Source organism: Anabrus simplex, chromosome 8, assembly GCF_040414725.1.
Source record: "Anabrus simplex isolate iqAnaSimp1 chromosome 8, ASM4041472v1, whole genome shotgun sequence".
NCBI lineage: Eukaryota > Metazoa > Arthropoda > Insecta > Orthoptera > Tettigoniidae > Anabrus > Anabrus simplex.
The window spans coordinates 64,971,359-64,988,895 of NC_090272.1; the positions used below are offsets into that span (position 1 = coordinate 64,971,359).

The window sequence follows — 17,537 nt, forward strand, 5'->3', positions numbered from 1 at the left end:
GGGACAAAGCCAAGACAGTGCCAGTTCGGCGGACACCGTAGACTTACAGTATAAAACAAGAGCAGTCAACTTCTGGAGGAGTGGGAAACGGAAAAATCTTAAATTTACAACTATGCAAAAGCACTTCCGTCGTTTGCATAGTGTGTCACAGCTCTCCGCCTGGAAAAAAGTTGTGGATGAAGGAGGCTCTCTCCGAGACAAATTTGGTCTTATTGCGATGGATTGCAAGAAAAAACTTTGACACGGAGTACCGTACGTCCACCATCCATGACGCCACGATCAAACATTGGGCAATGCAAAGCGTCCTCACGCTGGGTGTACACTTCAAAAAGAAATTTGGGATCACATCCCGAAAAATTACTGCCGTGACAACAACGAGAAAACTTGATAGGGAAAGTGACGTTATGGTGGAAGCCCAAATGTTTCTGGAAAACGTAAAAGAAAATATACAGTTACACAGCCCATCACATGTTTTTAACAGCGACCAAAGCGGCTTTAATTTGGAAATGTACACCGGCAGAACATTAGCGCGCCGAGGAGAAAAGTCGATTAGCACGGTGGTCCAATCAATTCCCTCTACTACGCACAGCTACACGATTATGACTACCATGTCAACAGAAGGTGAGCTACTCTCCCCGTTGCTAATCGTTTTAAAGGAAAGAAATGGCGTTTTTGGTTCCCTTGTTAAGAAACGAATATTTTCACACGAAAATATTCATGTCGTGTGCACCACGTCTGGAAAGATGGGCAAAGCAGAAGTTCAGAGCTGGTATAATGACATCTTGAAACCAAGTTTACCCGATGGACAAAATATTTTATCGTTGGATTCTTTCTCTGGCCACAATGCGCTTGTTCATGGCACGGAAGTTAAAGTTATGAAGATTCCAGCCGGCGCTACAGCCGTTTGTCAGCCATGTATGGGTTTCGGATTTGGAAAACATACACCAGACGAATGTATTCCGGGCTGCGACTTATGAATACCGGCATCGTGCTGCATCACCGTAACACCGTCTTAAAGTTGCAATCACTGTTACATTTCCAGCTGACATCTCCTCGATTCACAAATATGTGGAAGTACTCGTGGTACCACAGTGGGTACCTTGATGATCATCCTGGACAATTCGAACACCCGGTAGTGTATTCCTTTGACAGTGTTGGCTTGGTATGTTCTTTGTGCCCGAATACTGGTTTTGTCAAATGTGCGTGGTGTACAAAGGACTTGTGTGTCACACACTTCTACGAGGAACACCACTATTGTAAAGCATACGTCCCTTGAGAAAAGTATGGTGCCCGTTGTTAATTGTGTTTTGTTTCAGTCGTCTTTTCACTATTTTGTAATGTGTCGAATAGACCATAAATGGTTTTTGCTTACTATTATTGACAGGGAGTTTGCCCGATGTAATGTATATGGAGTCATTTATTGTGGTGCCTTGTAATTTGTTGTTGTTGTACCAGTTCGTACAATAGCCATGTACACTTTTACGTATGTAACTGCCATTGTACCCAGAAGACTGTAGTGTGATACTTTAATATGGCTAATTGTTGAATACATAGACCTCTGTCAGCTATAGCGCAAAAGTACGAGTAAGTAGGACTACAGCGTGTTTCTGTGGTGGTTGGTAGTGTAGTATGTTGTCTGAATATGATGAGGAGAGTGTTGGGACGGACATATACACCCAGTCCCCGAGCCAGAAGAATTAATCAGAAGCGATTAAAATCCCCGACCCGGCCGGGAATCGAACCCGGGACCCTCTGAACCGAAGGCCAGTACGCTGACCATTCAGCCAACGAGTCGGACTGGTTACGGTATATCTACTGCATATATAAATGCACATCTTTATTTCTTTTTAAAGACGTTGCTTATTACGTCAATCATTCCATGTCATACTCATATCAAAGTTGTCTATGCATTTAACTGATTTATGTTCGACAACCATGGCTGCAATTGAAATGTGTTGTGCCTTTCACTGCAAAACATAAATACATCGTTCAATACAAGCACAAATAAAAACATTCTATCTAGATTCCTTATACCAGAGTACGTAATACGGGAAATACCAGCAGTTTCTAACTCGGAGTTTATAATTGCTGTTGTTCGCGATTTCGTTTCGTTATGACACAACTGATAGCGTACACAAAATGGGGGTAGGGGAGTGGACATGAAAAGAAGGTCTGGACCTGTAACCATATTTTGATATCCCGAGATACAACATCTCATTACATTCATTGAGATCCTCTACCCGGGCACGTAATTTCTTTAAACAAAAGGATATTTAACGTTGTTTCAAGGTGGGTGATTTATTTTAATAAATTTCATATGTATGACCACTCTAAATGACACTACCGACAGCTTCAAGGTGTTTCAGACGTAAATAATAATTTAAGCCTAGGTCGGACGCGGTACCTTATACCACGTTTGTCCACGCCCGATGGTGCTTAACTCGGGGTTGTACCCACGAATTAACAACTCACCGTAATTAGCGGGAATGAAAATATAACATTTGCATAAAATATGAGTAAATACGTTTAGGTTATTTATTATCATTATGTGTGAAACGGAACGTGATTTAAAGGATTTCAATAATTATAGTACGTAAAGAAGCAAAATATAGCGCCGGTCTCGTTCCATAGCCAAGCAGCCGGCAAGCGCGAGGAGAAGGGAGGGGAACGTGCCGGGGAGAACCACTTGGAGTGTAAAAGGCGGTGCAGAGGGTGTGTCTCCAGACGGGAAGTGTGTGTGCCGGCTTAGCATTGGCCAGCAGGTATTCATCGCTGATCGCGCGGAACTTTAAATGTCGCAACTTTTAGGTCCCTTAGTTAACGCGCTAATGAATGTTGGCGCCTAAAATTGATGCTGGCATTGTTTTTACATGTACCTCAATGTGTTTTCTAAGTTTCATCACGATCGGCGACTTCACTATTGTGGATGTTCCCTTGTAAGTTTCATTTTCCATTTAGAGGCCTTGTCGTTTACTGTTATACGCTGTTGACGGTTACTCAAATAGGAACTAAAAAACTTAAGCGCAGTCAGGTAGAAATTTAGCAGTTCAATTTTCTTTATCATAGTCGGAATTTTTATAGTGTCAAAGATGCTACAGAAGTAAAGAAGGATATGTATAGCGAGCAGTCGTTTATCCATAGCGTTTCCAATGTCTTCAGTTACCTTCAAAAGTGCTGTTGCGTTACTGTGACCCTTGTTAATTCAGATTGCAAGGGTCCAAAAGAGCTCTTTTTTTTTTTTTTTTTTCCGGAACTTGCTCGTATACTAACCGCTCAAAGGCTTTAGAAAGCGCAGGGAGTATGAACACAAGAGAAAGGGTGATTCTTAAGTACAGGTATAATATTCGCTGTTTTCCAGACAGATGGGAAAGTTCCGTTTAGAAAACAGTAGTTCAGTATGTGCGTCAGTATAGGCGGGTCAGCATCCATAATGTTATGTATAAAAGTAATAGGAATATCATCTACACCTGTAGCCTTTGATTTAACCGAGTACAAGCTTTATTCGACGTGTGTGTGTGTGTGTGTGTGCGCGCGTGTGCGTGCGTGTGTGCGTGTGTGTGTATTTCTTTGCCGCATTATTTGTATAAAATGTCACTTCTTTATAGCTTATCACATGACCATTATTACAATGGCGTGTGGCCTCCGGAGAGGTCTGATGCAGGTCTTTTGATTTGACTCCCGTAGGTGACCTGCGCGTCATGATGAGGATGAAATTATGATGAAGACGGCATATACTCCCAGTCCCCGTGCCAGGGGAATTAACCAATTATGGTTAAAATTCCAGATCCTGTCGGGAATTGAACCCGGGACCCCTGTAACAACAGGCCAGCACACTAACCATTTAGCCATGGAGCCGGACATTATTATAATAAAATTACCGTACCGTATTTATTCTAAATCAGAATATTGCACCTTTACTCAAACTGTTTATTCTTGCATTCATTTTACTTGTAGGCCTACTCGGAATATATGAAATGCTGCAGTTTTGTTGGGTTGGGAGTAACAGAGGTTGGCGGGAGGGAGGGGGGTCTCGTCCAAGGAGTCCAGACACCCCAGGAGTTTTAACGAGTGTACTTTTATTAAGCAATTTATATATAATGTACTGTACAATACTATTAGCTTCCGGAGTCCGACTTAATGATCATTGTTGAGGCCTTCGGTTCAGAGAGTCCCGGGTTCGATTCCCGGCCGGGTCGTGGATTTTAATCGCGCCTGATTAATTTTTCTGGATCGGGGACTGGGTGTTTGCCCCAACACTTTCCTCTTCATATTCAGACAACATACTACACTACCAACCACCAAAGAAACATACAACAGCGATTACATCCCTCCATATAGGGTTGGCGTCGGGAAGGGCATCCGGCCGTAAAACAGGGCCATATCCACATGTGCGACACAGTTCGCACCCTCGACACCACAGATATGGGGAAAAGCGGAGGAAGAATAAGAATAAGAATACTATTAGCTTCCAGAATCCGCACGAATCCACCACTCTTACTTGGATCCAAGGACACTCATTTCCTTCTTAGGTATTCTATACCACCTAAACTGTAGAAGTTTGGACACTTATTAAAATAAAATTCTGGATGAAGAACTATCTTAATGCTCCCACCCCCCAAGCTGAAATCCTGGCTACGCTACTGCATGAGCCTAATGCACAAACATGCTCTGCCTCGTTCGACGATCTGTGGCCCATAATATTTAATATTGAGATGAGGATTGAAATAACACCATTAAGGAGGGGTTCCCTGTGTTCGATTCTTGGCAAGCACAATATAAAATGACTCTGGTATGTGCGTAGCAATAATAATTGTTGAGCTGAGTGATACAGCAGCCCCAGCGTTTGCTTGATGCTAGCTGGCTAGCCAGCCCTTCTGGCTGGATCCTCTCAAGCCTCAACGCTGACCATTCAACCGAGGAGACGGAAAATAATAATAACCGGAAGTGAGTCGCTCTGAAAATAATAATAACCGGGGTGAGTCCCAGCATTTACCAAGGGGTCGGACAATAATAAGAATGGAGGTATCTAAAATGGGCTCGCAGGGGGCTCACAACTTAGAAATAGCCCTCAGATGCTGGTAAAAATCCCTAACCTCGCCAGGTATCGAACTTGTGACCTCAAGGTAAGAGACAGGAACGCAACCGCTGGGTAACCTTTTTAGTCTCCTCTTACGACAGGCAGGCGGTACCGTAAGTCATGTTCTACTGCTCCGTACACATGCAACAGCCCCGAAGGGGCTCTAGCCTACTAATCATCCGCTGGTTAGACCGAAGGCCTGCAGTTTACGAGGTGACGTGTCGTCAGCACGACGAATCCTCTCGACCGTTATTCTTTGCTTTCTATACCGGGCGCCGCTATCTTACTAACAGATAATACCTTAATTGTAATCATGTATGCTGTGTGTAGACCACGAACCAGCCCTCAGATGTAGGTAAAAATCACTGACCTGACCAGGAATCGAATCCGGTCGCAAACCAGCCCTCAGTTCGTGATAAAAATCACTTACCTGGCTGGGAATCGAACACGTGACCTCAAGGTAAGAGGCAGGAACGCAACCCCTATACCTAGCGACCGGGCCAACATTTTAAATCTTATCTGTTAATTATATTATAATTCTCTTCTAGCAGTACTGCAGGTAAGACTACAGCAGCAAAGTGCAGTGCATGCAAGTGTGCTGACTCAAACATCCGTTTTCCGGTTTGCGGCGACAGGTACCGGTAGTCGCAATGTTCAGCTACAGTCCCATTCATTTCTTAAGATAACACACTAAAGTCCGCATAAACATTTTTTAATCATGTTTAATTTCCTTATTTTTCATATGTAAGTATAGCATATATCTTATAATCTGTGCTAAGCCATTAAATGCTAAAATTGATGGAAGTGTGCGTATAATTAATCACGTTAATGCACCCGTATCGACCATATCGTCACCGAATGCATTGGAAGGGCATTCGCTGGATCTAGCCAGGACTTTGTGGTGGCTTCTGCTGAGGCCATACAATGGCTAGAGAATTTGGATCTAAATCTTTGAACCCTTTTGCTTGCATGATTGTTTTCAATGTTATGTGTATATCTTATAATTATGTATATAATGGTTTGTGCTTACTGTTCATTTATATTTAATCTTTGTATTGTTTTGTGTACGTACCATACGCTAATAATAATAATAATGCACCCGTAAATACGCCGTTTTTCCAGAGGATGCTATTTTATATCAATGTTTTAAGTCTAATAAGTGGTTTCTCAATGTTGTGTGGTAATCTTGCAATGTCTAACAGGTTCTGGCAGAGGGAGAGAATCCGGCCATAAAACTAAGCCAGATGAGGAGGGAAGGGGATCTGTCGGTAAAACTGAACCAAAATCAAGAGGACAGTACTAGGATGATCATAAGGAAGACAGAAGAGCATCTAACCATGAAACTACGCCAAATCAGGAGGGAAGGGAATCTGTCCTTAAATCTGGGTCAAATCAGGACACTACTAGGTTGATGAGGAGGAAGGAAAGGGCATCTGACCGGAACGCTAGGGTAAATCAGAAGTACAGTACTAGGATATTGATAAGGAGAAAAGGACATCTCACCGTAAATCTGCGCTAAATGAGAAGGGGGGAAGGGGCATCTGACCGTAAAAACTGGGTTAGATTACGTGGAAGACACAACTAGGATACCGTAAAACTAGCCCCTGTGTGCAAACTGGCGTCTGTAAAGAGGAGGGGCATCTAGTCATAAAAATAGGTCCGATGGGGAGGGAAGGGCATCTGATCGTAAAACTAGGCCCTGTAAGCAAAATGGTATATGTAAGGGGCGATGGCATCAAGCCGTAAAACTAGGTCCGATGAAGAGGAGGGAAGTGCATCTGACCATAAAACTAGTCTCTGTGAGATAAATGGCGTCTGTGAGGAGGGAGGGATATCTAGCCGTAAAACCAGGTCCAATGAGGAGGAGGGAAGCGCATCTGTCCGTACAACTGGGCCCTGTAAACAAAATGGCGCCTGTGCGGGGGAAGGCAATCTACCCGTAAAACTAGGCCAAATAAGACAAGGGCATCTTTCCGTAAAACTAGGCTCTTTAGGCCCTCCAAAATGGCTTCTGTGAGGATAGAAGGGGCATCTGACCGTAAAACTGGGTCCAAGATGGTGACTGTGTGGTTAGGCCCCTCCAAAATGGCGGCTATGAGGTGGGAAGGGGCATCTGACCGTACAACTGGGCCCAAGATGGCGACTGTGTGGTTAGGACTATCCAAAATGGCTGTTGTGAGGAGGGAAGGGGCATCTGACCGCAAAACTGGGCCCAAGATGGCGACTGTGTGGTTTGGCCCCTCCAAAATGGCGGCTATGAGGTGGGAAGGGGCATCTGACCGTAAAACGGGGCCCAAATGGCGACTGTGTGGTTAGGCCCCTCCAAAATAGCGCCTATGAAGAGGGAAGAGTATCTGACCATGAAACTGGGCTCTGTAAGGTTAGGCCTCTCCAAAATAGCGTTTTTGAAGAGGGAATTGTATCTGACCATGAAACTGGGCTCTGTAAGGTTAGACCCCTCCAAGATGGCAACTGTAAGGAGGGAAGGGCATCTGGCCGTAAAACTAGGCCTTGTGAGGTTAGGCCCCTCCAAGAAAGCGACGGGAGGTGCATCTGGACTTAAAACTATGCCCTGTAAGGTTAGGCCCTGCCAAGATGGCCACTGTCAGGTGGGAAGAGCTTCTGACCATAAAACTAAGCCATGTAAGGTTAGCAATGGCATCTGGCAGTAAAACTAGGCCCTGTGAGGTTAGGCTCCTTCAAGATGGCGCTGGGAAGGGCATCTGGCCGTAAAACCATGGCTTGTGAGGTTAGGCCCCTCTAATATGGTGACTGTGAGGTTAGGCTTGCTCTCGTACTCAAAATCGGCGAACCACCATACCCCTACTACTCAACTAGGGGTCAGAACACCCCTACCCTACTTCTCAGCTAGGGGTCAATGACGTTGGGTCAGAACCCCGTACCCCTACTACTAGGGATCAATGACCTCATGGGAAAATGCTGACATTGACTTCTTACCAAAGTGACCATGGATTGCAATTCATGCAGGATTATTTTTGCTGCATGTTTAACATCGCACTATCTAGGAGTACCGACGGTAAGACCCGGCAGTCGAATCGCTAGACAGCATAACGTCATCTGCAAGGAGAAGTGTCAATGGATGGGGTGATTACAGGTCCGCGGTTACTGAGTCGATGCACAAGATGAACAAGAGTATTGACAGGGTGGATTCTTGATGAACTCCGATTCGAATGTCAAAGAGTGCTGTGATGCCAGCTGCACAGTGGGCAGAGCTTGTAGAGTTGTGGTAGAGGAGCCAACCCCAACCAACGGACATATTCCTCTGGGACAAGGACAAGGTTACTTAGTGAATATCAGATGAGTGAGACTTAAAATGTTGTAATAAACATTAACGCAAACTGGCATATATTAAACATTCTTTTAAAAATCTGTTTACCCTCCAGGATTGTCCCCCCCCTCCCCGAACTCAGCAAGGGATCCGCATCTACCACTTGCAGCGTGACACATTTGGGTATGGGGATACAACTGGGAGGAGGACCAGTACCTCGCCTAGGCGCCCTCACCTGCTATGCTGAACAGTGGCCTTGTGGGGATGGGAAAATGAAATTAAATGGCGTATGGCTTTTAGTGCCGGAAGTGTCCGAGGAGAAGTTCGGCTCGCCAGATGCAGGTCTTTTGATTTCACCATCGTAGGCAACCTGTGCGCCATGATGAGGATGAAATGATGATGAAGATGACACATACACCCAGCTCCTGTGCCAACGGAATTAACCAATTATGGTTAAAAATCCTGACCGAGCCGAGAATCGAACCCGGGACCCCTGTGACCAAAGGCCAGCATGGAGCCATTTAGCCATGGAGCTGGATGGTGGATGGAAAGATTGGAAGGGATAGGCAAGGAAGAGGGAGGGAAGCGTCCATGGCGTTAAGTTAGGTATCATTCCATCATTTGCCTGGGGAAGAGGTGAGTAACCACGGAAAACCACTTCAAGGATGACTGAGATGGAATCGATACAACCGCTCTACTCAGCTGACCTCCTGAGGTTGAGTAGACCACATTCCAGTCCTTGTACCACTTTTCAAATTTTGTGGCAGCTAATCCCACTAACCACTACATCACAAGCTGTATTAAACCTAGAAAATAAATACAGTAGAGAGTCTGCTTACCTCTTAGCTATTGAAATTATTGAAGAATGCAGCAATACAGACCACCGATTAAATATAACTACAGAGAACTTCTTATCATCGAGATAGTCATGTAGAGCTATAGCCTGCAATCCATGGCATTCGGTGCGCATACATCCATTTTTTTCAGAACTTATTAGCGGCATTTTAGTTAGAATGATGGGGGTAGGTGAAATTGAACATTCTTTCTTTCTTAATCTGTTTACCCTCCAGGGTTGGCTCTTTCCTTGGAGTCAGCAAGGGACCCCGTCTCTACCATGTCAAGGGTAGTGTCCTGAAGCATGAGACTTTGGGTCACGGTATACAACTTGGGAGGATGACCAGTACCTCACCCAGGTGGCCTCACCTGCTATGCTGAACAGGGGTCTTGTGGGGGGGATGGGAAGATTGGAAGGGATGGGCAAGGAAGAGAGAAAGAAGTGGCCATGGCCTTAAGTTAAGTACCATCCCGGCATTTGCCTTGAGGAGAAGTGGGAAACCACGGAAAACCACTTCAAGGATGACTGAGGTGGGAATCAAACCCACCTCTACTCAGCTGACTTCCGGAGGCTGAGTGAAACCCGTTCCAGCCCTTGCACCACTTTTCAAATTTCGTGACAGAGCTGGGAATCGAACCCGGGCCTCTGGGGGTAGCAGCTAATCATGCTAACCACTACACCACAGAAGTGGACAAAACTGAACAATAATACAAAATTATTTCTGTCAACATAGCCTGTACAATAAAATTTTGCAACGATCATTTTGTTTCAGTGAGTTAAATCAGTCTGCCTCTGTGATGTAATGGTTAGTGTGATTAGCTGCCACCCACGGAGGCCTGGGTTCAAATCCCGGCTCTGCCATGAAATTTTAAAAGTGGCACGGGGGCTGGAACGGGGTCCACTCAGCCTCAGGAGGACAACTGAATAGAGGTGGGTTCGATTCCCACGTCAGCCATCCTGGAAGTGGTTTTCCTTGGTTTCCCACTTCTCCTCCATAATAATAATAATAATAATAATAATAATAATAATAATCATAATAATAATAATAATAATAATCCCCGTGTGGGCCGCGTCCCATTGGAATTGGGGAAGCTCGCTGGCTCTGCCGCCAGCAGAGTCAGAGGGTAGTAGGGAAATAAAATACCACCGTGAAAAAAGAACTGGTCACTTGCCTGGGTTACGGCGAAGACTGGTAAATGACCAGAAGCCAGAAAACATCTTGAGGCAACCTCTAGGGCTAACAACCCTAGTTGTAAAAGGATGGGTACCCGTCCAAAGCAAAGTAAAGTCAAAAAGCATGATGGCACAACATTTCAAGAAACATACCCCAGGGCGTAAATCTTCGGATAAATCCCTCGTCGTGAACGCCACGGTGCACGAGTCTCATTCGGATTCTGGGGGAGACTCGACATCATGCAAGAGACGAGTCGGAGCGTCTCGGTGTACCCTGAAGAGTCAAAAACTCAGGCCAAAATCTAAAACCTTTCTAGCAACTTTCAACATAAATCTACTTACACAAACTGGCAAGCTGAAAACCCTCACCAAAGCTCTTCACGAAAATCAGATATCCATAATGGCCCTACAGGAAACAAGGTACCCGGATGAAGAGATTTTCGAATCCGAAGGCTACCGATTTTTCAAGAGCAAAGCACAAAGAGGAATCCTCAATGGAGCTGTGATGCTTGGAACCGCGTTTGCTGTTAGAACCAAGATCCTTAAATCGGTTGCAAATTTCGAACCTGTGAATGACAGATTGTCTATACTCACAATTAAATGCGCGAACAAAACCTACGCCCTAGTTAACGCACATGCCCCTACAAACGATAAGAACAAGTCTGATCCAGACGAAGTTGATCATTTCTGGGACCTACTGGATGAAAAATTAAACGAAATCCCCAAACACCATGTCAAGCTTCTTTTGGGTGACTTCAATGCCCAACTAGGTCGTGAACAGAAGTACAAGAAAGTTATAGGAAATTACCCTGCTCACAAAAGAACCAATCCCAATGGCAAAAGACTGGTGTCCATTTGCGAAAATCACAACCTGCAGGTCATGTCGACCCACTTTCGCCATCTACCCAGAAAGCAAATGACTTGGCGTTCTCCCGTCCAAACTCTCGGAGAGTTCCAAATTGATCATGTTGCAATCTCCAGGAGAAACAGCCCTGAGATTATGAATGTCAAGGTAAAGAAAGGCATCAATGTGGCCTCAGATCACTATATGTCTCTTATCAAATTCAAACCAATTCCCGCAAACACAAGGAAGACAACCAAACAGATCACACGCTTCGACAATGATAAACTTCGGCAAAGGGTCGAGGAGTTCCAGGAGAAGGCTAGACCAAATGACTGTGACTTCAACAACGCCAAAAATCTCCTTGTTGAGGCCGCCAAAGACGTTGCAGAAATCAAGAGAAGCAAAAAGCATGCCTGGTGGAATGGTACCTGCGAATCAGTCCTCCAAGAAAGACTCAATGCGTGGAAACAGTACTACTCTACGAAATCAGAAAATGATTGGGAAACCTACAAAACCCAACGTGCCCAAGCAGCTAGGGTGTTCAGAACTGAGAAACGTAAATACGAAAAATCTCTCATTGAAAAGATAGAACAAAACTTTAGGAAGAATGAAAGCAGAGAGTACTACAGGGCCTTCAAACGCAAACTCACTGGCTATAAACCACCATCTCTATGCTTTGAGCGAAAGGACGGCACTCTGGCGACGTCAAATGAAGAAAATTGCAGCATTCTGGCAGACTACTTCAAGAATTTACTTAATTGCTCTAAACCACAAAGCCCCATTGAGACCAAGGAACCCTTACTCAGGTACCCAGATTCCAGACCACCTGACAGAGATGAAATCAAGCGCCACATTGCCCGTCTCAAAAATAACAAAGCGCCGGGGGAAGACTCAGTAGTAGCAGAACTATGGAAATATGCCCCAGAGGAATCACTTGATATCTTGCAAAAGCAAATAGAAGAAATTTGGAACAAGGAGACCCTACCCGAAGATTGGAAAATAGTATTGATCCATCCACTACACAAAAAAGGCAGCATGAAGAACATCAACAACTACAGAGGAATATCTTTACTACCCGTGACTTACAAAATTCTATCACTTGCCATCCTGGAGTGTTTGGAAGCACAAGTCGAACATCAAATAGGTGAATACCAAGGAGGGTTCAGAAAAGGTCGCTCAACAGCCGAACAGATCCAAAATCTCAAAACGATCATCAGATATTGTACACTAAGGTCCAAGCAGTATGTGTCTGTCTTTGTGGACTTTAAGAAAGCGTACGACTCCATTGACCGGGAAGTCCTGCTAAACATCTTAAATGAATTTGGAGTTGATTTGAAACTGCTGGCATTAATTAGAGCCACCCTGACCGATACAAAATCCAAGGTCAAGTTCCAAGGATGCCTCTCGCATTCCTTTGACATCAAAACAGGAGTCCAACAAGGTGATGGGCTATCCCCGATACTCTTCAACTGTGTTCTTGAAAAGATCATCAGAACCTGGCGGGTGAGATTACAGGAAACCAACTACAGTGCATTGAGAATAGGAACCAAATCCAAGGGGATCGCAACAGACTGCTTAGCATTATAAATTTGCTCATTCAGGACAAATATTTCAGATTCCCTATGGGAATCAACATCTATATCATCTGATGGCCAAGCAGGCATCAAGTTTTAGTGATGAGACAAAGTCTCTTAGTGCATTGGCACTGTCGGTGGCTCCAGTTAGCCTACGCAGTGGCCTCCACGGTATGCACTAGCCAGCGTATTGGTAGGTGTGCTAGGTACCAACTGATGAGCCCACCCTAGCACACGAGGGCGAAACGCTGGCAACCAAGAATGAGCTAGCTGGAAAATTTATAATGTCCAATAACGGACCATTTATATTGGTATTATTGCTTAGCATTTGCCGATGATATTGCTGTTCTCTCAAACGACATAGAAACCGCTAGAGCTCAAGTTGAAATTTTAAAGGAAATTGCCGAACAAACTGGTTTGCAGATATCGTTTGAGAAAACGGAAGTAATGACTAACATCAAAGAGGCTCCACCAAAACTCCATACGAAATACGGGGACATCACCCGAGTAGACAAATTCAAATACCTGGGTGAGATAATCACGAAAAATGGACTGGACAAAGAAGCGCTTCAGGAGCGAGTACGCAAACTGGAAATAGCTTACCAAACATCCCACACAATCTACAACAAAAAATGCCTTTCCCAAAACACCAAGATACGTCACTATGAAACAGTTCTGAAGCCAGTAGTTCTATATGCAGCCGAAACCCTGTCTCTAAATGCCAACAAAGGACTCCTTGAAGAACTGGAGAAAAAAGAACGCAAAATTGTGAGAGGAATCTTGGGATCAAAGTACAGAAATGGAATCCATCAAAAGAGATCCAGCGAGGAAGTCTACAGCAAAATAGAGAAAATTACCGACACAATCAGAAAAAGACGGGCACGGTTTTACGGTCATCTGAAAAGAATGGACGGAAGAAAGTTAACTAAAGAAATCTTTCACTTTTTTGATTCAAACCCCAAAACCACAATCCTGGTTTAGAAATACCAAAGAAGACCTGCAAATGCTACATATCTCAGCTGAAGACGCCCTTAACAGAGATCTCTTCCGCAAGAAAATATTGACGAACGGGCTAAACCGAGACGAGCCCCTTGGACAGAGGAGCGCAAGCAGGCCCACTCACAAAGAATGAGGGAAATTTGGGCTCTAAAGAAGGCCAAGTTCAGTGTCAAATGCAACAAGACTTAACGTGGTCCTTGATGGCCCCAGCGAATTATATATATATATATTCATCATCATCATCATCATCATCATCATCATCATCATCAATATCCATTACCCTCGTCCAGCTCCTGCACAGTTTGGGATGATTATGACACCTTTCCATCTTCCTCTATCTATACACCATTGTACATTCTTAACCCACTCAAGTCACAAAAAATGGCCACATTGTTGACTGTGGAAGCAGATTTAATTTGCCCACCAATAGTTTGAGGTTACCTGTCACACCATAACATGCATAAAGTACTAATTAATGAAGATAATTCACTCAAATTTTTCATCCATGCCACTGAAGGTTATGACTCACCCATATTTCATTCTTTGAATGACTGTTGGCTGTGGTACAAAAATTTAATTTAAAAAAATTTTAAAAAGAGCAAATTTGTGTACTCTAAAACATTACAACTTTGGACGGTGGACAGACTCAAAATTTTTCAAAGGTATTTCTGAAACACTGTTGTATCCAAGAAGTATATCAGGATTATTGCCTTTTTTCTCAAATTCCCAATTGCTAAGGTTCTTTTGTGTCACCGGCTACGCACATTTGGAAAGATCTAGCGTGGCATTTTCACTCTCACTTTCTTCAATGTTCTGTGCACATCAGTAACTTTCACTCTTGCTATCACTACCTTCGAACTTGGATTTATTTTCCAAACCATCATTTTTGCCAAAATCGTCATCTAAAACACTGCCCACAGGCGCTTTCAAAGTCTCATCACCATTACTGCGATGCTGGTTCTATTCAATAATAAATACTGAATACCAATGAAAATAAACTGTTGTTCAACAATCCCAGTGTCGCACAGAACTACAGACAGCATTGTTTACAACAGTACATGCCTCTAGTTCCTTACAGTGAATCTAATATAGGAAGATAAGAGGGGCACTGCGTCATTGTGAGCTGAGCTCGTCATTTGATTCATGCGCCAAAATTCTGCGTGGGACTATAGATCGTCAAAATATGCAAATTCATTTTTTAACTTGTCCTTCCTCATCTTTCCTATCTTAAAAAATTCATTTTGTTGACCTGGATTTTATTCTCCTGTCTTTTCGTCAGTGTCCAGGTCTCTACTGCATGTCAGTATTGGGCAGTAGTATATCTTATACATCACCTCCTTGTTCCAATAAAGATCTATTCTAATTATGCTATTTTTCCCTCCTGCCTTCTATGAGGATCTCTGTTGTCTGCTTCAGCATCCTTCTCTCTTTCATCCTCTTAACATGTCCAAATCATCTGAGATTACCCCTCTCCATTCTGTTGTAAATTTCTTCCACTCCAATTTATTTACTGGCTTCATTTTTTAACTTGTCCTTCCTCATCTTTCCTATCTTAAAAATTCATTTTGCTGACCTGGATTTTATTTTCCTGTCTTTTTGTCAGTGTCCAGGTCTCCACTGCATATGTCAGTATTGGGCAGTACCTAGTACATCTTATACATCGGCTCCTTCATCCTTGCCATGTTTCTCACACTCTGTTAGAATGCATTTCCCTGTTGAATTCATTTTTCTGTTCCATGTCCAGTCCTGCATCCTGCATCAGTTTGCTTCGTAAGTACTTGAAGATCTGCATAATTTCAAAGTTGTGTCCCCTTATGTTTATAATTCCCTTCCCTTTCTCCTCTAGTCAGTACCACAGTATTGCTCTTTTCCACACTGATTTTCATTGTGTAATGTACACTAATCTCACTCAACATGTCAAGTTTCCCTTGTGTTTCTTCTCTATTTGCTCCCCACACCACAAATCTACAAACAACATTATCTTCAGCTCCCTGTCCCCATATTTTACCTTTGTCTCCTTCACAATTTCATCCATAACAATTATGAATAACAGTGGTGACAGCACACTCCCTTGCCATAATCCAGTTTCAATTCAAAACTACTCTGTCCTCTTCACATGTGTCTGAACACTGTTGCAACAATTTGCGTACATTGCCTGTACATACTCCATCAATTGCTTTCCGAATCCTTTCCATTGCATTATTTTCCATACCTTTGTTCTGGGTACGCTATTGTATGCCTTTTCCAGATCAAGGAATGTCATCACCATATCCCTTCCGTATTCCCAATATTTTTCCATTAATTGCCTAATACTGAAGATGGGGTTTAACGTTGATCTTCCATTTTGAAACCCATAAAGCTCTTCTTGTTATTCTCCATCTTTCTTCTCATTCTCTTTTGTAGTACCCTTTCAAATATGTTTGCTACCTGAAATAGGAATGATTCCTCAATAATTATAGCATACCACAAGTGGGCTTGCATGTACCTATTCATTTCCTTTCTATACATGATTTGAGATTTACCAATGTAGGTTATGTCAAAAGCCATTAGTAACAAAATAATATCAAATTTACGTGCCTTAATACACTTCTTTCATTGTATTTTTCAGGGAAAAGCAAAAATTTTTTGGGTAACGGATAGTACTATAAGCAAACCACCATACTATAACAATCTGTGCAGTCCAGAAATTTTGGAGCTTTTTGCTGCCGTCCAAGGAAAACCATCAGATAAGAAATCAAATCAGCCGGAGGGGGCAAAAGCGCCTCAAAAACTTGGGCCAGATTCCTTTAGTTCTTTATCTGAATTACTGGAAGGTGACGTTATTGTTCGCACAGAAGCTCCATCTGGTACAAATCTTTCAGCATTTGAACAACTCATTAAAGGTGCTGAATTAACTGAAAAAGGTATTTCAAAGTGTAATTTGGATTATTTATATACAGTGCACTCTTTAATTTGAACTTTGGGGGTAATCAGAAAAAAATTTAAGTATCCACAATTCGAATTAACCAAGAATTGGCTATTTTAATGAAAATATTATGTTATATTTCCAATTTTTTTTCTGAGCCTCATGTTCTTTGCTGTCTTTTCCATCTGACACATTCTAGCAGAATCAATGACTTGGAAGACGTAATAATTTGTAATTGATATACTTTGTCCTTGTGGCAGCCTCCTCATAGAGGAAGTTGTATTAATAAATGCATTTTAATTAATAATTATTACTGTATCATGTATTTGACTGTACCTTAACAGCTGCCATGTTATCCTGTACTGTAGATGAAAGTTTTCATATGAAGATATACTGTATAAACACTAGTAAAATTTGGGATAGGGAAAGGGGAAGATTTCAGGTGGCCAAATGTAAATACTCATAGTAAAGTGATGGTCAAGGCCATTACATAAAAGCAGCTTCATGTTCCGTATCGTGCTTCAATAGTTTCACAACTATTTATTTATTTTCCACCTAGTCGATACAATGATTGCTTATGGCAATTTAATGGTTAAAAGTGGTACATGTTTTGTATATTATCAACATCTTCAACCAAATAACACTGTTTAGATGAAAAATACATAAATTGACAAAATAATGCTTTAGAGGAAGTGTCCTTAAAATTAATTTTAATTAATGTATTAATATATGTATTCATGTAATGTATTTTTCATCTAAACAGTGTTATGTGGCTGAAGATAATATACGGAACATGTACCACTTTTAACCATTAAATTGCCTTAAGCAATCATTGTATCGA

General features: G+C 42.7%; 1 protein-coding gene across 1 annotated transcript in view; it reads left to right on the forward strand.

Annotated features, from left to right (window-relative positions):
* LOC136879295 (uncharacterized) overlaps positions 1 to 17,537 on the forward strand; it is a 192,953-nt gene that overhangs the window by 26,842 nt on the left and 148,574 nt on the right. The window contains exon 2 of the mRNA XM_068229050.1: positions 16,400 to 16,694. Coding sequence (XP_068085151.1) covers positions 16,400 to 16,694 — 295 coding nt within the window. The remainder of the gene's footprint in view (positions 1 to 16,399; positions 16,695 to 17,537) is intronic.